This window comes from Chrysemys picta, chromosome 1, assembly GCF_011386835.1.
Source record: "Chrysemys picta bellii isolate R12L10 chromosome 1, ASM1138683v2, whole genome shotgun sequence".
Lineage (NCBI taxonomy): Eukaryota > Metazoa > Chordata > Testudines > Emydidae > Chrysemys > Chrysemys picta.
The window spans coordinates 242,481,229-242,503,316 of record NC_088791.1 but is presented as its reverse complement, the minus strand read 5'-3'; the positions used below and the strand labels follow the sequence as shown (position 1 = coordinate 242,503,316).

Here is a 22,088-nt window from a genome sequence, read left to right as displayed (position 1 = left end):
TCAATGTATTGCTTTAATTTTTTTTTATAAACAAGTTTTTTATCCTCTATTGGTGACAGCCTCCCAGAGCTGGAAAGGAAAGGCATCTGTAGTAATATACTTTATTTAAGGTTATCTTGCATATTGTATAAGATAACACCACTTTAAAATAGTGATATCTTTTTGAACCTTTTTTAAGAATAATACATTTAACCCTCCCATAAGGAACTTATTGTTAATCACACACTTAATTCCTTTAGTAGAAATAATAAAATACTGGATGTATTTTTACTAAATTTGTTATAAGAAAAAGCAAGAAAGGTTGTTAATTATTACTTCTTGTTCAAGCAACCTGATAATTAGCAATGAATCACTTACAGCAATGACCATATATTTTTCAATTTGTGCCAATATAATATTGACTGCTCATTATTTTAGAGTGACCATATCATAATCTCACAGATGACAAATGTCAAGTATCTTTATATACTGGCTGACCTAAATAGTTTTCACTGTTTTCTGTTACGTATATTTTGTGGTTTATATATTTATTAAATTCTGTAGTATCAAGATCTGTTTGCATGGGGGAAGAGGGATGCTGAATTTATCCTTTGTTTGATATTCTATAACCCAATGCAACAAGTCTGATAATAAAATACAACAGTTTATTTCACAGGCTCCCACTCTCATAGAAGTGATTTAAAGAATTGTGCAGTGACATTTTATTCCTGGTCCCTGTTTTTCTTCTGCTAAAATGCCTCTTACCATTCTTGATGGGATACCCTGTTGCACTGCATTTTATGTGAAAGCAGAATTTCATTTTGTGTTGGTCACCAAGTTATCTTCAGCATTGGATAGCTCTGGACTTGAATCAATGTCACTGAAGGCCTCCTTATTTGTGAAAGTTGAGTTCAGAGTCAGACTGCGCCGAGGGTTCACCGGTGCAAGTTCATTTAATATAATATTGTCACTTTTTACAAGAGTTGCTTTGTCCATGTTTTCTTGACTGTACCTCGCAACAACAGCATCAAGGAAGTCTAATTTTGGTGGCAAAGAACCGCTTTCAAATAAATATTTTGCTAGGTAGGAGACTGCAATATTAGTGAAGAAGGAGGTAAGCATAGCAAGTGCTTTAAATGGGAAGCGTTGGATGTATATATGATTTTTATCTGCGTAGTAACCAGGATAGAAGATCAAGGGCTGAAGGTAGAGGTATGGTTCTCCTCCAGTAATTCTGAGAAGGAGGCCAAACAAATATCCTGCAATGGCACCGTAAGTGTTGGTTCCTTTGATAAATAACACACATAAGAGTTGAGGGAAGATGATGATGTAAACAAGATCAGAACTGAGATACCAGAGTCCATAAACCGACTTAGCTAGCAGTGCCATTGCTGTTGCTGATGCTCCAAAGACAAAAATAGTGATTCGCATGACCCAAATGATTTCTCTGTCTGAAGCCTAAGAAAAAAGAAAAAAGTGTTAGTTTTCCATAGTAATGCATGTATGACTTTTATTTTGACTAGATCATATACAAGACTCTGAAAAATCAGAGGATTTTGCATGATTCATAAACAGATATTGTGAAAGATTTAGGAAGATATATAGCATGTAAGAAGAAAAAAAGTCAAGGGGCGTGGCTGTCACCCCCAAATTTTTGCAGCTTTAGGGAAATATAGTTTAATAGAGGGCACAAGCAAAAGTAGACTGACAGAACTGAATTTTAAAAATAAGCACATCATTAAACAATTTGTTGATGTGAGAACATATCACTTCATTTACACTGACAGGCTTTTAAGCTATAGTTCATTCTGCTCAATTTCAATTTGTCAAATGATTTCTAAGCATTTTTTATGTTAATCGGTGTTCTGAAAATGTCTCATAGTTAATGATTTAATAAAACTTGTACTGACAATAATAATTAGGAATTGTTCAAGTATAGTGTAACATCATGAATAGAGCTAAATGCAGTTTCATCAGATGTTACTTCTTCACCTATGTAATTAATCATAATCACCAGGATTTCTATGATTTTTCATTTTCTTCATTTAATATACTGTAATAAGAGAAATGTTACATTTTATCTTACTAGAGATGGAAACAAATGGAGAAAATTTTCAGTGTCACTTTGAAAGTCTCCCCAAGCCCTTTGCATTACAAAAATAAATTGAAATTTAATCTCACATTTTGTCGAAATGAAAGTTGGTAAATGTTTCGAGCAAACATAGAACTCGCTGATAAGATTGAAGAGTCAGCTGATGACATTACAGCAGCAGATACTGCACCAAGGCCAAAGAAAGAAATATAGACAGGACAAAGATATTGAAGCACAATTGGTAAAATCATATCTGCTTCTTGCCTCTCTGTGGGGTCTGGTAAACCATACATAGTCTTGTTCCAATCTGTAATACAAATATATATACATATATATGTAATTGATGGTGTAGGATACATATTGACTTCTTTGCCTTTGTGAATAATCAGTGAGCCAGTGCATATTGTCATGTTCATTCATGCTCATTGAGTCTATGCAAACCTTGCCAATTTGAGTTCAGATGGTTGCAGCAAATATAAACCAGCTGTTCTGCTTTGCAGGGGGTTTGTACCACCTGAGGTTCAGTTGGAGGGGTGGGCTCATTTCAGCCTGAACACTCCAAATATACCTGGCTAAATTTGCTGATTTCACAATGAAACTAATAAGTTGTGCTAGCGCCTTCCCCACTAACCTCTGCACCCGAAAGGCCCCTTCCTTTTTTGTTGCTATGTTCTGATGCAGTGGCCCTCAAACCTTCAACTGCCTGGAATCTTTTGGGTGCCCACGTGGCCTGCTGCCCTCATCTGACTCTTTGAAATCAGTGCACTGGATTATCCCCATGATGCCCTGTATACGAAAGGTCTTCTGCCCCCAATTCCTCCCAATCATTAGCAGCATCACAGAAAACAGACTGTTGGTGCTGCAGATCACTCTTCCGCATTGACCACTTCCCTGGGGCAGCACTATGTGTCTCGTGACCAAAACTAGAAGTAAGGAAACTCTGTGTTTCTCAAGCTCCTGTGCAGGACAGCATGGTGTATTAAGACCTCAGACTTCCCTAGAGAGCAGTGCAACAATAGGAGCAACCACCTTTCCTGCCATTCTGTTGCTGAATTGGAGTAGAAGGAAGGAAAGGCCTAGGATATGTGTCAGTGATTGCTGAACACCAGGTGGCTTTACCTACATAGCCACTGCCCAGGTGTTTGGAGTAGGAAATATCTTTTTGTTATGCTTGCACAATGCCTAACAACATGGGTCCATGATCATTGACTGGCTCCTAGGCAATATAAATGCAAATTATATTATTAATAATAAATAGCTAATATCAGGATGTAACTCAAACTAAAATATTGTACCAAGTCTGTTGACACCTAGGAGAGACAAAATAATGGCAGCAATGGGGACAAAATTCCAGCTGTAATAGCATAGGGTTGTACCACTTGAACAATAGTAGAATCTCTGTTAGATGGTATTTGCATAAGATCTATGACATACACAATTAACTTGCTCTGATTCCATTCAATAGAAGGTAGTTTTATACATTTACAATAGGTAGTTCATGAGTATATTCAAAATATATTAAATATTTACATCATTAGACTGAGCTGTGGGATACTTTGAGTCAGAAGAATGTTCTATACAATTACATTCAGGTCTATTCTTGTGTAAAGGAAAAAGGAGAAGTTTAATGATATTACCTGACTGGATTATATACTTTATAAGGGTTTTCACACACTGATAGCCATAGTTATATTCACTGTGGTCAGTCATTTACCTGTTGATGCTCCTATTGCACCAATGAGTATCGCAGGAAGGGCCATCACAAGACAGCCAAAAGCAGCCAGAAAGGATAATACTTGAGCATATGTGGCAGATGAAGAAGAAAGAACTCGCTGAAAATATGCTTGCCATGGGATTCCTCCCAACATCTGCAAGTACAATAAACAATATTCTATCATTTCTGGTTTACTGAGGGTTTCTCTGATATAAATATATTTATATAGACCGTAACAAGCAACACCAATAATCTGCTCCTATCCAGTGTTGTTACTACCTCAATTATATATGCTATCGAAAATTTCAACAGGCACAACCCATAACAATTGAATACTTTCACTCTCTCAAATGACACTGAAATCTTTTGATGTGTAATCACATCTCTCCTTTTCTGTGCAGGCCATTCTCTTGAACAATTATTATTAATACTTCGCACTTCACCAGTCATCCAAAGATCTCAATGAGCATCAGAAATACTAATTAAGCCTTACAATAAAGATTAGGAAATATTATCAACTAATTTCATAGATGGAGAATTGACATACAGTGCACCCTCTTGAAGCCAACAATCTACCTTAGGCACCAGTGGGATTTGAAATGAACATTTCTTTGTACTTGACACATGTTTTAGACCTCCAAACCATGCAACTATGTACTTTCAACCCAGTCCTCAAATAATTCTTCTAAGCCATGCAGCCAAAGTAATATCAATGGAAAGTCTAAGAAAGCAGTGGCACAGAACTTTCAAACCATCATAATGGTAGAGAAACAATATTTTTTCTTTTAAAAATGGTGCATCTCTTCTTCTATCTTGTTGAATAACAGGAATCATGTTTGAGTAAATTTAAAACAACACACAAAAATCTACATTAAAAGTACATTACTAAGGTTGCAATGTCAAGTCTGTCTTGAGAACAGGGTTTGAATAGTGTCCAAAATATAAGGAAAGGGGCCACATATTGAACAAAGAAAAAACAAAATATTAAACAGCTGCTCGTTAACTGAGCACCATCCATCCTGTGCACTGAATGTGGCAGGGGTCCTGTGGAAAAAGTAGTATGTAATTATATAGTTAACAACTGTTATCATAATGCATACACACAAAGTGGCCCAATTAAGGTTGCACAGGCAACCTTAATTCTGACATTTCTTCATTTTTGCATGTTTGGTTTTACAGTCTTAATAGTGTTTTTTTAAGACAGATTTTTTTTGCATTTATGCATGTAACTTCCTATGTTTTTAAAAAGAACAAATGGAGAAACAGAAATTCCATCATGTGGCACTATATTGACACCCTCATGGGCCATCAACAGGGTTGGAACCTTCAGAACCACCAAACAGACCTCTTCCCCTTGAGCTAACAAAGTAATAGAGACCAGTAATATGTTCTATTCCTCTACTCCTTCCCCAACTTGGCCAAATTTGCCTGATTTTCAGAGGAATAGCAAAAGTTATATCCTTGGCACACAGGGCATCAAATTCCAAGTTCCTGCTCTAAAGCATGGGGGCGCTTGACTTCTCAAAGGAAAGGTTGCCAGAATCTTTTAACATAGGCAAAAAACCCCTATGTATTTTCTAGATCCATTCTCAGAAACAGCTGAACCATTTTGGCTGAAATTTTATAAATAAATAAATTCATTCAGCCTGAGGCATTCACCTGGAATGGCAAGTTATACGTCCAAAGTTATAAGCAACTGAAAAGAAGGATGTTATAATGCAAAGTGTTGGGCAACCTTAAGAATATATGGAGTTACCAGCAGTTCCTATATTAAATGGATTTTGAAAATATTAAACTCAGTTTCACTCTGGCATGCATCTGTCTGTTCATCCATCCATCCAGGGTTTTCTAACTCACCTACAACTGTAGCATCTTTAATCAGCTGTATATAGTATTTATTGCCTCCTACAATATAGTCCTCTGGCAAGAATGCCATCTGTTAAATCGTATCCTTATTTTATTCTTTACCTTTAACTAGGTCAACTCTTTTAGCTAAACAATATTTAACTGCTTTGCTGATGGCCCTCCACTTCAGCTGCTCTGCTGCCATATTCTACTGAAATTTCATTGAAAACAATTAACTATCAGGATATAGCTAGTATATTCATCAGCAGTGAAGAAGTTAAAAACCTCCATGCACAGTTTACTGGCAACTTTTAATTAGCTACTTTACATTTACACGTCACATGGCAATACACTATGAATGATTAAATGCTTTATTCTCTCATACAGGCCATTACTTACCAGTAAAAAGAAATTGTCAAGCCATGAGTAGACATCAAGCGATTCAATGGATCCAAGCCAAGACTCTTTCTGCGCAGCTGTGAATCCAATGTTTTTAACTGCAGGATGTGACATTGCAAAAGGAACACTGATCCACTATAACCAAAGAGTGACATTTTATTGAGTATAACAGTCTGTGCAAAAATTATGAAATTATTGTATGAAAAATTTTACTCAGTATTTTTCTTCTTACTATGTGCTTTAGCTCAAATGCCAAGTTTAATCACAAGAGAACCATATTCTCTGTTGGTGTAACTTCACTGAAGCAGAGGTGGATTAGGGGTTTGTGGGGCCCTGGGCCAGAGCAAGTGGGGGCCCCTCTCCACCCTTTCTGCCTGCAGCCCCCCTCCCCTGCTATCCTGCCCTCCACTCTGCCCGCCTACCAAGGAAACGGGATTAGGGCGTAGGGGCTCACCCCTGCCTGCCTGCTTGGCACTCCTGTGCAGGGGTGCCCATTTTTCCAGGGACTCCCCAATTGGCCATGGCCCCTGGGCATGGGCCCCATTGGCCCAGTGGCTAATTCACCACAGCACTGAAGTCCACGGAGTTATGCCAGTGGAAAGTTTGGCACAAAATGTAGGTACACATAAAAACCAAATGTATATAGATAAGAGGGAATTATACTATAAATCAGTGTTTCCCAAACTTTTGAAAGCTGAGTCCCCTTCAGGAAAATGCCTAGGGAGGTTGTGGAATCTCCATCTCTGGAGATATTTAAGAGTAGGTTAGATAAATGTCTATCAGGGATGGTCTAGACAGTATTTGGTCCTGCCATGCGGGCAGGGGACTGGACTCAATGACCTCTCGAGGTCCCTTCCAGTCCTAGAATCTATGAATCTATGAAACCATCTGCTTGTCCCTGTTATTGGAGCAGTCACTTGAAATTTGGCAAGAGGGGCTGGTGTTTGCCACAGGGATGTGCCTTGTCCATCCCCATGACATTCTGCTCATATTTAGTCAAGTTCTAAGCTTTAGAAAAATCACAATTTGCATATGCTCAGTAGGATCTTCTTAGATTTAGGAACTAAAATCTCTGAAGATTCTATCCACATTGGGCATGCTCCAGCCCAGAGCTGAACAGCACCTTCCTTTCAATTGACGCTCTGGGTGCTGTGAGTTGTGCTGAGTCCAGGTCTGGGCACCTGAACTGAGAACAGGGAGCCTGTCTCTCTTGTGTTCTCATTAGCCTCCGCTGGGATCAGGCATCTTAAAAGAGGAAGCTGCCTGATTTGACTGCAGAGGGAACAAGAGCTGGGCCTACTAGAGGGTGGAAACTGGAGTGAAGGCCATCAGGATGAGAGAGGGAAACTAGGACTAGGAGGTGGGGTTGTGGGGAGACTGGGATTGGATGGGCAAAGAAAACTGGGACTGGGAGACAGGAACAGGAACAGAAACAGGGAGAGCCAAATGAAGCAGGATTAATGTGGGATAAAATAGTATGTGATCAGGTAATTAAAGACTGTACTGCAATACATACACATAAGGGGGCCAAATTAAAGTTTAACAGGTATCTTTAATTCTGGCATTTCCTAAGAATTGAATGTTTGACTTTTCAATCTTAATAATGTTCGTTTAATGTAGCTGTTGTATGTACCATACACACATACAATGATTAAAGGGAAGATTCTTTGCTGCATCCAGTTTATGTTGAACTGCACAGAAGGGGAGGGGATTCTCAGTACATTCAGTAATGGATCCATGATTCTCTGCCCTAATCCCAAACCCTGGCATAGTTTAGGGCAGTCTAGAGACTGCTCTGAACTGTGCCTGAAGGCTATGGTGCCCTAGGGACCATATGCCAGCTGGGGATTTCTGGAGCAGTTCTCCCTCTGGCTGCTCACCCTCTTGCACTTCTTCACCCTCTGTGCCACAGGCTGCTGGGAGGGAGGTGACTATCTGCTGGGACTCCCCTATACCAGGTGTATCCCCAGCTGAGGAGTTACAAGAGGTTTGGCATTGCCTGAGTGGTTCAAAGGGATGGAATGAGCCAGAGAATAGAGTCCTGTGTCCCTCCTTCAAACTCCCACATGTCATCAGTGTATGGGCTCACTGGCACAAATGCAGCTCTGCGCTCACCGAGCTCCCTCTGGAATCAAACTGGAGCAGTTCTGCTGTGCAGGCTGGATGTGGAGGCTTTGCATGAGGAAGAGGGGGCAGGACTGGTTGGTTATAGGACAGGTGTGTAGATCCACTGCTGTGAGAATCTTCCAGTCCTCCTTTGAGCAGAAGCTCTTTGGGTCTGTGGAAGGCTACTTTATACTGCCACTAGCCTGAAGTAATGTCTCTGCAGAACCACACTGCTCGCAGCATGGTGAGGGGAAGGATTTCTTCTCCCCACTCCCAGTGACCATACTCAGTTCCCAATCGGTCAGTTAGGCTGGGCTCTGGGCCTCTGGATTTGGCCCATTTTCCAGAGCAAGACCACTATGCTTGGAAAAAACAACAGCAACAAAATATAAATGAGCAAGCTCACCAGCCCCAGGAAGATGCAGAAGAGCTGAACCACATCAGTATAGGCCACTGAGTAGAGTCCACCCACCAGAGTGTACATAATTGCAATCAGGGCAGAAACAATCACTGAAATATTGACATCAATATCAATGATCACGCTTATGGTGGCACCTGGAGGGGAAAACAAAAGACGTTAGCTATTCTGCTTTTTTCAGTCTCCTTTCAGAAGCCAGTTTCAAGATATGTCACACACTGCAAAATAAAACTGTACTTTGCTTTCTTTGGCCTGTTTTTTTGCTTTTAAGATCTAGTCGATAGTAAGGAGCGGTGTGGAGCTGCATTCTGCCTCATCCCAGGGAGACAGAAAACCTCCTGGAGCTCCTGAGGAGGGTGGAGGAATGGCTGGGATAAGGGGGGGAAGAAGAGACACTTCCACTGGATTTACAGCAGAGGCTAATTTCCCTGCCCAGGTGGAATTCTCCATCCACCTTCTTCAATTGCTTTAAGTCCACTTTGAGCTGCTTATGTGGGGGCAAAGTGGCCAGCCCCCTGTGTTTCCAGATGTTGTGTGTATGGACATTACTCTAGAAATTAATTGCTTTTGTAGTATTGATTAAATACAGTTTATTTCTACAGCACAAAACTTTAACATTCATTCAAACAGTGAATCTCAATAAAGCAATTAGTATATTTTCCTTAGATGAAAAAAACAACAAAAAAAACCCAACAGTGTCACATGAATGCATCTTTTATCATTCATTTGAAAAATCCTTCCCCCACTAATTGCAGAATGTTTAATTTAAACCATCACAATGACTTGCAGGTGTGGCATCTCTCCTGTATGTAATCACTAAGGTCCGTGTGAACCCATAGTTGGGAAAGACCTAGCAGTACAGCTCCTGCAGAAGCTGTGTTGTTTTAGGGCTTCAGGGGGCTAGTGGGAGGCATGCTGTTTCTTCACAGATGCCTTCAGAGAGTCTCCAAGATTCATAGGTTCAGGGATGGACCCACATATCTTTCTTAGACTGCTGCAAACCTGTCCCTTTCTCCCAAGTGAAGAACTATGAGGAAATTCAGACTCAAAACTTATTCCCCATAGTGGATATAACCTTCATAGGGGAGAATGGTCCAGTAAATTTGGGAGCACAAAATGGTTGACTTTGTTCAAATAGTAGCTAAAATGGGGAAATCTCTCCATTTTAGAGTCTTTAATTACCACTTGTTAATATAACATGCTAGAAAGGCATTCACAATACTTACTTTCTTGCTTTGAAATACAACATAAAGCCTTCTCAAAAATCAATTGATCTTCATTCAAAAAGAAAGAACATTTTAAATTCTCAGAAAGTTCTTCGAGTCATTCACTTCCCATCACCTCAGCAGGCAGTTTGCTCTCAGATTCTTAAGGGTCTTGTGATGAAATTATGGAGAACAAGTTCCCCAGTGCTTTGCAGTTAATCAGAGCACAGTTGGAAAGAAGCTTGAAATTTTATTTTTTGTTTAAAAAAAGATTGTCCTGTAAAGCAGTACTATATATGTGCACGCTGTGTGTTACTTGGTTTGAATCACGACCACTAATGGTGATTTAACTCAAGAGTTTTCTCCATTTTTGAAGGGATAGCAAAATTCAAATCTCTACTAGGGATGGGAGAATGGAGGTGTGATTTTCTATATACAAATATTACTCTTCCTTTTCTGAACCGTTAGTTCTCTGAATCATTTTTGAAACCTAAGAATGTTATTTATTTTTCCAAATACAGATGCATTCAGAGTTTAACAAGACTTAGGTTCATTGATCAGTCACAGCTTCAATGTTCTATGATCCATTGAAATTGTTTTACAGCTAGGACTTCTACAATGGTCAACTGCTAGGGATTATAGCATTTATATGCACTAGCAAAAATGTTGCGTGACTATCCTCTTTCTTTGACAACTATTACTCAGGTTGCTGTGATCTTGAGGCTTTCAACAAAAATTGTGTGACTGAAAATAACAAAATGCTTTAAAGTATACTGAGATAATCATGGTTCTGATAATTGGGTATCTCTAGACCAGTGGTTCCCAAACTTTAACAATCTGTGAACCCCTTTCACTAAAATGTTGTGTCTCGTGAACCCCCTCTTAAAAATGAATATTTCCAGGAATTTTCTCCTTTACCTGAGTTTAAATTATAAAAGCAGTGATCTTGGAAATATAATTTGTTTTTATGACATGCTTATTACACACTAATTATTATTAATTATTATTTATCATTACAGTATTTTTACTACATTATGAAAATGGCAACACTCTTCCAAGATCTCACTTTCGTAGCTTGTATCACTTTGAATAAGCCTGTTATAAGACAAGGCTCCTATGTTTCATCAAGGAGTATCAGATGTGAAACAGCATGAAGGTATTTAAGAAGCCAACTCAGAGTTCCTCCTACACAAGCATTCAGGTCTTGAGCAGTCCAGGCAAACAACGCACGTTACAACAAAGCTTAAACTTGTTCTTCATAATAATTTTAAAAACAATACTCGCTGCCTATTTAATTATAAAATCAGCAAAAAATATCCACCTCCCGTTCCATTTCTTATAAGGAGTCTTGAAGTTTATATTTCCTCAGTGTGATAGATGTGCTTGCTTTGATCTGCTTAGCTCTTGGAAGTCCAGGGGCTCCAGGCTGCTGGCCCCATGCTGCCCCGGGTCCCTAGTGACAGCTCTGTCCACCATTAGGGAATTTTTTCCCGAGAACCCCCTGTAACATTTTGCGAACCCCCGGGGGTTCACGAACCCCAGTTTGGGAACCACTGCTCTAGACCAAGACAACTGTCCTTTTAAAAATTGTTTGGCCAGGGTAATTCGCATTTTAAAGTAGTTTCTGGGTTCAGGGGTTGGTTTTGAACTGGTGCTTCTGTTATGCATTTCTGATTTTTTAAAACTCCCTCTGGATAGTGAACTAATGTTTTTACTGCTGATCCCTTACCTAATGCAGAGAAGATGGCTGCGGCCCAAAACATCTCTCCCATTAGAGCGGGTATAAACAGCAGCCCTCCCATTCTTTTTCCATAAAGCTGTTGAAACGGGTCTAACATTGTCACATAGCCTTTGGAACGCATGGGTTTTGCAAAAAATAGACCACCTAAAAATTAAACAACAAAAAACGCCAACTTTAGTGGAGAAATGTATTTACAGTCAGTAAAACACTTCTGCTTTTAACAGGTGTAAATGTATCTGTTGAACTGTATTTTTAAAGAAATGTAAAATGTAATTAAAATATCCTCTAAACGTAAAAGGAAGTTTTATTTGTCCATGTAAAGAAAGCAGCGGTTCAAAGAGCAGGATAAATATGAATGAAAATCATTTAACCCCCCCACACCCTATGTATACACACAACACTAACACACATGGTCTGGTTATGAAAAACAAAATATGGATGTGTAAGGCTCTGTGCTTTAGTGCATTCAGCCTGCTGTGAGTGGTTCATTTTCATTTAATGTAAAGGTGCTTTGCTTGGGATCAACATATTGGAACAGGACTGCAATTTTGGTTTTTTTGCTCTAATTTTATTTGGTGATGTATCCACAAGCCAGACATGAATGTCCAGCATGAGAAAGGAAGGAATTTACCCAGCATTATGTCTAAGAGATGAACAGGGTTAGATGACTGGAAAGCATATCTGGGGGAGCAAGGAGCCACCTGGCAGGGGAAGGATGTATAGGTAGAGATGAGGAAAAGAGGCAGAAAAGCATCAGCAGGAGACAAAGGAACAGAATAGAAGGGAGGGGGAATGAAGTGAAGAGCCAAACTAGACAATGGGATCCATTTTTATCAGAAAGGACACTTAGCACATTACCAAGAGATAAAAATAAATACATACATTCCTGGTAGTACTTTTCCATTCAAACAATTGCTGTAGTTGATACAGGGATCTCATGTTAAATAATAAGATGATGACAAACCAGTCAGGAGTTAATCTATACTAATGTGCATGGGAAGGAAAGTGGTTCACAAGACAATAGCTTTATTAAGTGGTGCTCCACCCTATGAAGAAATCTGAGAGCCTCTGTTCTACAATGAATTTTACTTTCTGATTTTTTTTTAATTAAAAAAAGGAATTGTGATGTCAGACCAACTCCCTTTTGTGCAAATAAAATATACTATGTTCATTTAAAACAACCGTAAGACTATATTTATGAAGTCAGAAGTACTGTATTTAAAAAACAAACAAACAACTACACTGTCAATACTTTATACCTTACATACTAGCAGCCATTCAGTGTAAGCCTCCTAATTTTGGTATATATCACTTTGGCTTTCATTCTGAATTTGAGGGGAAGGAAGGTCCACTGTTTAGGGCACTAGCATAGGGGTTGAGAACCTTCAGGTCAATTCCTTGCTCTGCCACAGCTTTCCTATGTGACCTTGGGCACATCACTTAGCCTCTGTGCCTCAGCTCTCTGCCTGTAAAATCTTGATAATAGCACTTTGCTGCCTCAAAGGGGTATTGTGAGGATAAACACATTCAAGATTGTTCTCAGATATTAAGGTGATGAGGGCCATATATAGTACCTTTCATTGACAGATTTGAAAGAAACAAAATTTACTCAAAATAAAAGCTTTATATTACTGTAGTAGTCCTCTAGTGCATTCAGAAGGGTTAACCTCTAGATGTCAAAGGAAGTCTTGGTGAGTTAAGATATCAAATTATTTCCAGTAATTAGTAATGCATTAGTTTCCTTTCTAAGGGCCTGATTGAAAGCCCATTAAAGGCACTGGAAGGACCACCATTAATGGTAATGCCCTTTGCATCAGGCCCTAATTGTGGGCATTCCAATAACAATTTTAACATCTGTATATTTTAAGACTAATTTATTTTTGCTTACCTAAAACCAGACTAAGGGAATAGCCAATGGGTGCCTGAGCCCAAGCCAGCCCGTAGCCTGGGACATACACAGCTTCTGCTGTCCCGTTGATATAGCCTCCTCCAACCCAGGTGGCTGAAAAAGAAGAGAAGGAAGAACTGAAAACATAAACCCTATTTTGATGCTCAATATCTCTCATATAACTATAAGCTGAACTCAACTCAGAAAATTCTTAATGTTTAGATTTAACAAGAGTTTAACCAATGAGGGTCCTTAAAATATGTCTCAAGTTTCACTCTCCAGCTAAGTTAAAAAATCTCTAGATTTGGCCAATTTTCAGTTCTACAAATGCCATTTAAAAAAAATTAGAGCTACAGTGGGCATGTCCTTCTACCAAAATTTTTAGACTTTGTCTCATCTGTATTGAAGCTTTCTAAAGATACATTCCTGAACTGAGTTTTGCTATATGTAGAGGTCCTGCTTTCATTCACACGAAGAACTGCAATATTTGTGATATTCCCAACCACTGGAAGCTAATGCACTCATTCTGTCTCTGGTGGCAGATTGCCAGACCTGGGAGGCTGAGGATCAAGACTAAGTCTCAAATGCAGATCTCACACACAGAAGTGTATTGTAATTAGATCTGGGCAAATAATTCATAGCAAATAATTGCAGTGAATATGATTTCTTTTCCTGTTTGCAGATTGCCTGCAAATAGAGCTTGATTTTCTCTAATGTATTTGTACAGATACTCTCTGAAAAATATTTATGAATTAATGTTTGGGTCTGTAGTTTGTTCATGGGCAGTTCATTACTAATGCTAGATTTTTGAAATGCAAAACCTGTGCAGTTTTGATTGGACACAGAGGTCACAAGATTTGGTTCTTATTCCCTGATTAGATGAGAAGGAATGTAACTCTTAGAATCATACTTCCAGTGTAAAAACTTGTGATTCGAAATTCACTTTCTCTGAGTATTCTGCAATATGCTGTCAGCAGTCACTGTTTCTACAAACATTCATGCCAATAAACTAATTTGTTAGAATATTTGAAGAAAGCAAAGACAAGTGGGGGGTGAACACAGATGAAACAAATTTATTTAAAATTTTTAATAAACTTTTATGGGAGATTGTTTACAGTATTCGCCCCACACTTTCTGTAATAATATCACTGAGCAGGTACAAAATGTGGGTTTGTGTGTTTTTTAATGTTGAAGCTAAATCTTGTGCGTTTCCATAGGCTAAGGAGCAAAGCTAACAGTGGAGTTCTGGCTACAAAGAGAAATAATTAATATCTTCTACTCTGCATTCAGAATCACAGCCCTGGTCCAGTATTCAGCTGCAAATCTTTGTAGGAGATATATTTGGGACAGCTGTGGAAGATCTGCTCCTGGTAAGAGTTGCCAAATCCTTCTCCCTGTGATCCTGCTGTTGTCAGTGGACATCTTGGTAGCTTGCCAAGATTTATTGCACAATACACAGACACTGGCAATGATAATAATGCATGCCCAGATATCAAGAGATAGAAAGAGCACTCACCCCATTACTGATCCCTGGCACCAGAACCCAATATTACAGAATCGCTGACATACTGCTCATACTATAGGCTTTTGTATCGCCTAACAGGGATGGAAAAGCTAGAGCAAACATGGTCCAGTCTAGTTTGGTTTTCCAGTGTCCTGACATGCCTGTGATATGTGTTGCTAGCTGTATGTTAAAGAGTATATAGTAATGGGATTGTAGTGCCTAGATATTATGATTGTAATGTCTACATTGAAAATGCTTAGGTGGATGGAAGGATGTTTTACCTTCTTCACTAGGGAAGGTGGACATAGAATCTGCAGAGTGGTGCCCAGTACTCAAAGTCCCAGGCTGGAATAACTTGTTGGCTGAGTCAGATCAATTGCACCAAGCATTGGTTGCATTTGGGATGGAGTAACAGGTCTGGACCCCTGACTTTCTCATTTCAGAACACCCACTTCTCTTCATATGCTGCTTAGGCATTTTATACCTGCTATAAATCATATAGGAGTATGTATATCAGGGCTCTGAATGCACAGAGGGATTATTTTGTCCAGCACAGCCTTTTTCACCCAGAAATACTGACCAGCTTCCTTAGTACCAGACCGAACTCTTATTTTTATTTTATTTTATCATATACTATATGAGTAAGACAAAAATTCTGAGGTGCTGTTTCTAATATATTAACACATTTCTAATGGGATAATCTCTCATTTTAGGAAAGAACAGCTGGGCTTCACTTCATGGTCATTTCGGTTTCCTTCCCTCACAAAATTGCTCATGCAGTAATACTCATGTACATACATGGTTGCATATATAAGATAACAGATCATTGTATTGTTCTTTCTGATATTTAGAATGTTCTAACAATGGCGCAGAGCATCTCTTGACCTGGTTATACCTGAGGATCTCTTAATAGACCTTAATAGACCACAGAATGGTGGGGGTTGTGTTAGCTCTCACCACCTCCCCGCATGAACAGGGAGTTCTGCCCCCAGAATCAGATCTCTGAGGTCTGTGCAGAACTCAGGAAATCTATTTCATACCCACTTAGGGTATTGCCTCTCTCATTGCCATAGCTATGATCAAGGCAGGTGCTTGGGCAAGAGCAAGATCAGTCGGTAAGAGAGAGAGCTGTTGATAGGACATTCTCCATGGAAGAACCATGACTTTCCACTCTTATCACAAATAGCCCAAATTGGTTAATCTGCACTGGATGTTCCAGAGCTCATCTATTTTCCCAGGCTTTCAGGAGAAAGGGCTGGTATTTGAGGATACAGTGGAATATTGTTCAGTATTAATTTTTTGGTTGGTCAGTTTCTGGATTTGGGGGTGAGGAGTGGCTTCTAATTATATTTTAATTTGCAAGACTGTCTTTTAAACATCTGTTGTAAGTACCTAGAACATTGGGAAGGTGCCCTTTTGGGAATGCATACATCATAATAAATAAGTAAATAAGAGCAGTAATGGCTGGGATGCCATAAGGATGAAATTTCATTCTTAGATGTATATTTTCTGATACTTAGCTTTGCTAAGCCCCACTTTTAAAGTTATTTTAATGTAGTTATTGTGTGATCTCCCTTTTTTAAACAAGCCAGCCACAGGGAATAAAAAACTAGTAATCTAACGAGTCAGTCACATATGGGAGACTATTTTAATCTTTTATCTGCCTACACTTCGGATGAAATACAGACAACACCAACTTTCCATTTTAAATGTACACCAAGAGAAATGTTATAGCTTATGTTATAGATTACGATGTTATAGATTATGATGTGGAGTCAAATTCTGCTTTTAGTTCAGATGAGAAACACAGAAATTCATATTAAATGATCCTTCCATGTCAACACGTATCACAATATTGGATTTCTCTTGTAGTTACGCAGATAGAAAACCAGCTAGCATTTCTTTATAAAACAATCTGCTGACTGATCACTCAAATTGTTATCAAGCTAATGAGATTTTGTAAAACAAAGTTATGGATCACACAAGCATCATATTGATAATTTTTCATTATGTAAGAAAATGTAGTGCTCTCTCTGACTAAAATAAAGAACAGTGTCCGAGGATCATTATTGTCATGGCTCCATTTGGAGCATTATTGTTAGGCTGTGGCAGCATTTTGATTAAACAACTCCCAGGGTTTCCCCCAGGGTTTAATCACAGCCATAAACATTTATGGTGGGCTGAAATTTGCCACAGATCTCATCCCCGAGGTAATTTTTTTTACTAAATAAAATGCTAATAATTTGTTCATATTCAAATTTATACATATAAAATGATATATGAGCTAAAGGCTTAATTTGTTCTTCAATACATCTTAAACAATTTCAGGTTTAAAATGAAATTTTGTGATTTGACCATAATTCAGTCTTCTAACTCTTTGTATTTTGAGAATAGCAGATATGTTCAGCTTTGAACCGATTTGTGTCAAAACATATTATTTACTTTTTAATACAGCTGTTTCTTAAGAAACATAAAACTCCATTTAGATTTTCCCCATTGACATTATTCATTGGGTGTATATATTTTATAAACTGTCCAAATGCTTATTTACAAAATAAACTTTAATAAATCTAAGGGCCTGATCCTACTCCCATTGAATTCAATCCAAAAATTCCCATGGATTCCAGGACTGGGCCATAAATTTGATATTAAAATCTAAGTACTCAGTTCTGCCACCCTCGTGTTGAGTAACATCTTACCCTAGGAGTCACTCCTTTGATTTCAGTGGTACTACTTGTGGAGTAAGGCACTACTCAGCAGGAGTCAAGGTAGCAGAATTGGGCCCTATTCTAATAAATACAATTTTAAAGGTTTTTTTGTTCCCACATGTTTGTGCTATGGGTGTGCTGTGATGCTCAATAAGCAGTTTTTCATTTACGTTCTCATTTACATGTCAAGCTTTGTTTTTGAATTAGCATTTAAACAATTAAGGGAATTAATGGTATGTATTTATGTTGGAATAATATTCCTAAAATTCAGGAATTTCAAAGCTCAAACTAAAATACTTCCCTTTAACTCATTCTGCCTGGATATCACAAGATACTCTCCAAAAATCAAAATCCCCCATTGTTCGGAGACATCAAAATACCAAGGCGTATCATGGCAGTTTTGTGTATATTATGGTTGATTATCATCATCTTACATTTAAAAATTGCCTTTCATTCCTGCTTTACAAACTGTGTTGCCCAATCATCCCTATTTAAACAAGAGTTAGGCCCTGATTCTGCATAAATGTATGAATACACGTACATTTGAGCACTGTGCGAAGTGCCATTGAACTTAGAATGGGACTAACTTTATGCACGGTTGGTAGTCCCACATTAACTTCAGCGGGGCTACTCACAGCACGTAAAATTAAGCATGTGCATCAGTCTTTGGATGATCGAGCCTTACACTTTAAAATACATGGGATTTTTACCTGAACAAAGACATCAGGACTGGATCCTGTGTGAATACAGGAAACATCACCAGCACAGATGATCAGAGGATGACAATTCTGTTTTGCAGCAACTTTTGAGGTTTAAAAAAAAAATTGTTTTTGTTCTTTGTTTTGGGAGAAAAATCTTTGGAATGTGTTCATACTAATGGCACTGTGTCAGGAGGATGTGTGTGTCCTGGTGGTTAGGACTGGGATGTGATAGACGTAGGTTCAAGTCCCTGCTCTGCCTGATTCAGAACGGAGTTTTTCATCAGGCAAAGCAGGGATTTGTATGTGGGTCTCCCACAGCGGAGGCCTAACCCTAACCATCAGCCTCCCCACATCGTCCTCTCCTGAAAATTTTTGAGAGGTTTTGGTTTCATTCCAAGGTGGAAGTAAAACAAATGTTGAAACTTCAGAAGTTGCCACAAAATGGAATCGTCATCTTCCAGTCACTTCTACTGGTGACGTGCCTCATTTTGGTGAATAAGTTCCAACCAGAGTTAGTCAGCGATATCTAGCCCCCTTTGAATGGAGAGGTGACAGTTCAGCAGGCAACAGGAACACACTACACTACACAACAGTGGAGGGAGGGAAGTAGAATTTTAGCCTTGATTCAGAATCTATTGGCTTTAAACAACATCCTGAACAATTTTTCTGCTCTACAACCAAATCTGCAGTCCTTAAGTGGGCAAAATTCCTATTGCAGGCAGTGGGAATTCTGCTTGATTAAGGACCACAGAATTTTGCTCTTAGTTTTTATGAGTCTCTTCCTTAACTCTGAAGCTGGAAATACAGCACAAGAAAGAAATTTCAATAGAATCTGATCAATCTAAATTGGAGGTGTAAGGACTTCATGTTGGAATTGCATTAGGAATATCACAAATGTGAATGATTCTAAAACAAAATGACATATGTTTAAATAAATAGATGATGTCAGTTCAGTTTGTATACAATGTAATTTTGTACAAATTAGATAGAATATATGAAAACACTTGTAATTTAGGGCCAGATTGTGATGCTTTTACTCATACTACTGAAGAGTTACTCACACAAGTAGCCCCATTGTCTTCCGTTAATCCAGTGGTTCTCCCAGACACTCCAGTGCACCCCTTTGAGTCTCAGAGGTTGCGCTGGTATGAATGAAAGTAGAACTCAAATCTTCTCCTAATCTCTGTCCGCTAATATGAATATGCACAATACAATATTAAGTCATTTTGCCAAACTCTGGCAAAATAGGCCAAAATAATCCCTTGTGTAATTCTATTGAAATCAATGGAATTAAATTTGGCCCAGTGCATCAAAAATGCTCTTTCTGCAGCATATTTTCCCATTCCTTTCTGCATTTAAAGTTTTTTCTCTCCTAAAACACATCTCTAACCCACAGGTTTGGGATGCTATAATAAAAGTAACTGTATCTTCACTCCACTGAAAAATTCTGATGACTCAGTCTTCTATTTAAAATAATTACTGCCCCAAAACGTCTCTATTTTACTGATTAATACGGCATCAGTGTAAAATAAATAGAGTTAATTATCCCTTTAGAATAAAATAAGGATTATTTAAATGCCTGGCATATTTACGTATTCATTAAACAAATACAGTATCAAACAAACAAAAATCATCCATCTTAAATCATGACTGTGCATTGAAATTAAGATTTCTTTTCTCCACTTTGCATTATTCAAAACACAATATTGCTTATATCTTTTATTCACATGAAAGAAAGAATGAGATGCTATGTTTCAGGTATAAAAAAGAGCGTTTATCATACCGGTCATCGTAAATCCACCAACTAGCAAGCCTATATCTCTTCCACCGACTATGATAGCTTCTCTGCGATCTCCATCGCTGCCACTGTTTTTGGTTTTCCAGGCAGCCCATATTCCAACAAACAGGATTGCCAGATAGAATACAATTATAGCTACCAGCCCCTCCACATGGAAAGGCATGTCGAAATCACGACTGTTCCCTGGTTTGCTATTTCATTAAGATCTCTGGAGAGAATGCAATAATACATTATACACTATACATCTGATAAAAGCAAAGCAAATAAATTATACATGGTATGAGACCAATTAGAACCAGAATATAAAGAAAACTCAGCAGTTCATCAAAGAGAGTATATGGATTATTTTATTAAATGGTTATTTCAGATGTAACCAGCCGTAATATGAGTTGTGTTTAAAACAATCCAGGTTACACCAATATTTTACAAACTTCTGACAAACCCTTGAAACTAAAAGCAAATTGTTACTTAATTTTTTTAAATTTGTTTCAGGAACAGAAAACTAGCATTACATGAGTTAAACAAAACAATCTTGTTAAAAACTAGGGCCTTGCAAGAAATCACTTGTAATTCTAATTGTTTAATATACTCCTTGATATAGTAGAACTCTCTACTCAAGAAATACTTTTGCTTACAGCCTCCAGAATAGAAGATATTAGTAATATGAGCTGTTCATTTTTACAAGGGATCTTTAATGAGTTTAAATCCATGCTACAAAATTACATTAAAGAATATCAAAGCTGTGGACAAATAATAAACACACTAGAAAACTTAAGTCTTGGAATCTATACCCTTTCCCTCCCCACATTAACTCCCCATTCATCTCCTGTACCTATACAACTGTATTTTCCTGCTCTTGCACATCTGTATTTGCTTTTTGATAAGAAAAATTCCTCGCACACCACAAGAATTTATTCAGTTTTGTCATTCATTTTATAAATAAAAAACTCCGTTCATTTAAAAAAGTCAGAACAGAGAAACATGCCAAATAGAAGACAAGTGTAATTGAAATAATCTTAGATAAATAAACTGTAGAGGATTGATACTATTAAGAAATATACCTATTCAGTGCACCTTTGCCATCCTTTCTCACAGTTTCTTTGAACTCACGCTCAGTTACACAAAGAAATGAACCCTGTATTTTTATGTACTAGATATTGACACAAAACATACAATCTTTAATGTATACTGTGGATCTCTACATAAAAAAAGAATGTAAGTTTCCATACAAGTCTATAAGTGAAGTTTAATTTCCCCCCTCCCCCAGGAATTGATAATACTACTGTCATCTAGACAGAGTGTAGCAAATCCTTCCAATCCCCCACATATCACTATCCAATACCTTTGACATACATAATCAGCCTTTACGTTCAAGCAAAGCAGGTAGCTTGTAGTTTCTGAGTTCACACAGGCAAACCCTGAGCTTGCCTACTAGCTACAGTAGCAAGTTAGAGTTATTACTCCCATTCAAAAAAATTAGGATCCAGACACGCACAGTTCCCTGCATCTTCAGCATCACTCAGCCAAAGCTTTTCCCCTCCAAAGCTTTTCCCTCCCCAGTGTCACTAATTCCAATCCCTGCCCCCATTCACCTCTTTTGTGGCAGGGTCTCCTCTTTCCCCTTCTTTCTGTGCTCTCTGTCTCCCCTGTCTCTTGAACTGGAGTCAAGCAGTCAGATCCCAGCGCCTTTTGTCCAGAGGTAGAGTGTGAGAAGCTTTCTCCTTTTTTAAAGGGACAGTTACATTACAAAGAGCTCCAGCCCCACAGGAGCATCACATCTACTAGAGCAAACGCACATAGTGTCCTGTACAACACGGCACACTACTGACGCACGGGCAGTCACACGCCCTGCCAGCTAAGAGGCCCACAGTGTTTCCCTCTTCCATGTGGGGGGTGCGTCTGTCAGAGCTGGGTGTGGGGGGGAGATATCGGAGTGCAAGGGGGGACTGGGGAGAGAGATGACTCAAAGGAGAATGACTGTCTGAGCCAT

At 38.5% G+C, this 22,088-nt stretch overlaps 1 protein-coding gene across 1 annotated transcript; it reads right to left on the bottom strand.

Moving 5' to 3' along the window:
* Positions 1 to 510: 510 nt before the first annotated feature.
* Positions 511 to 21,924, bottom strand: SLC5A7 (solute carrier family 5 member 7). Its single transcript, XM_024103956.3, has 9 exons — positions 21,691 to 21,924; positions 20,084 to 20,306; positions 13,388 to 13,501; positions 11,488 to 11,643; positions 8,542 to 8,690; positions 6,030 to 6,164; positions 3,786 to 3,939; positions 2,161 to 2,378; positions 511 to 1,437 (listed from the first exon to the last, which is right to left on the bottom strand). Exons 2-9 carry the CDS (start codon positions 20,259 to 20,261, stop codon positions 796 to 798), a joined length of 1,746 nt encoding a protein of 581 aa, XP_023959724.1. The 5' UTR covers positions 20,262 to 20,306; positions 21,691 to 21,924; the 3' UTR covers positions 511 to 795.
* Positions 21,925 to 22,088: the final 164 nt, after the last annotated feature.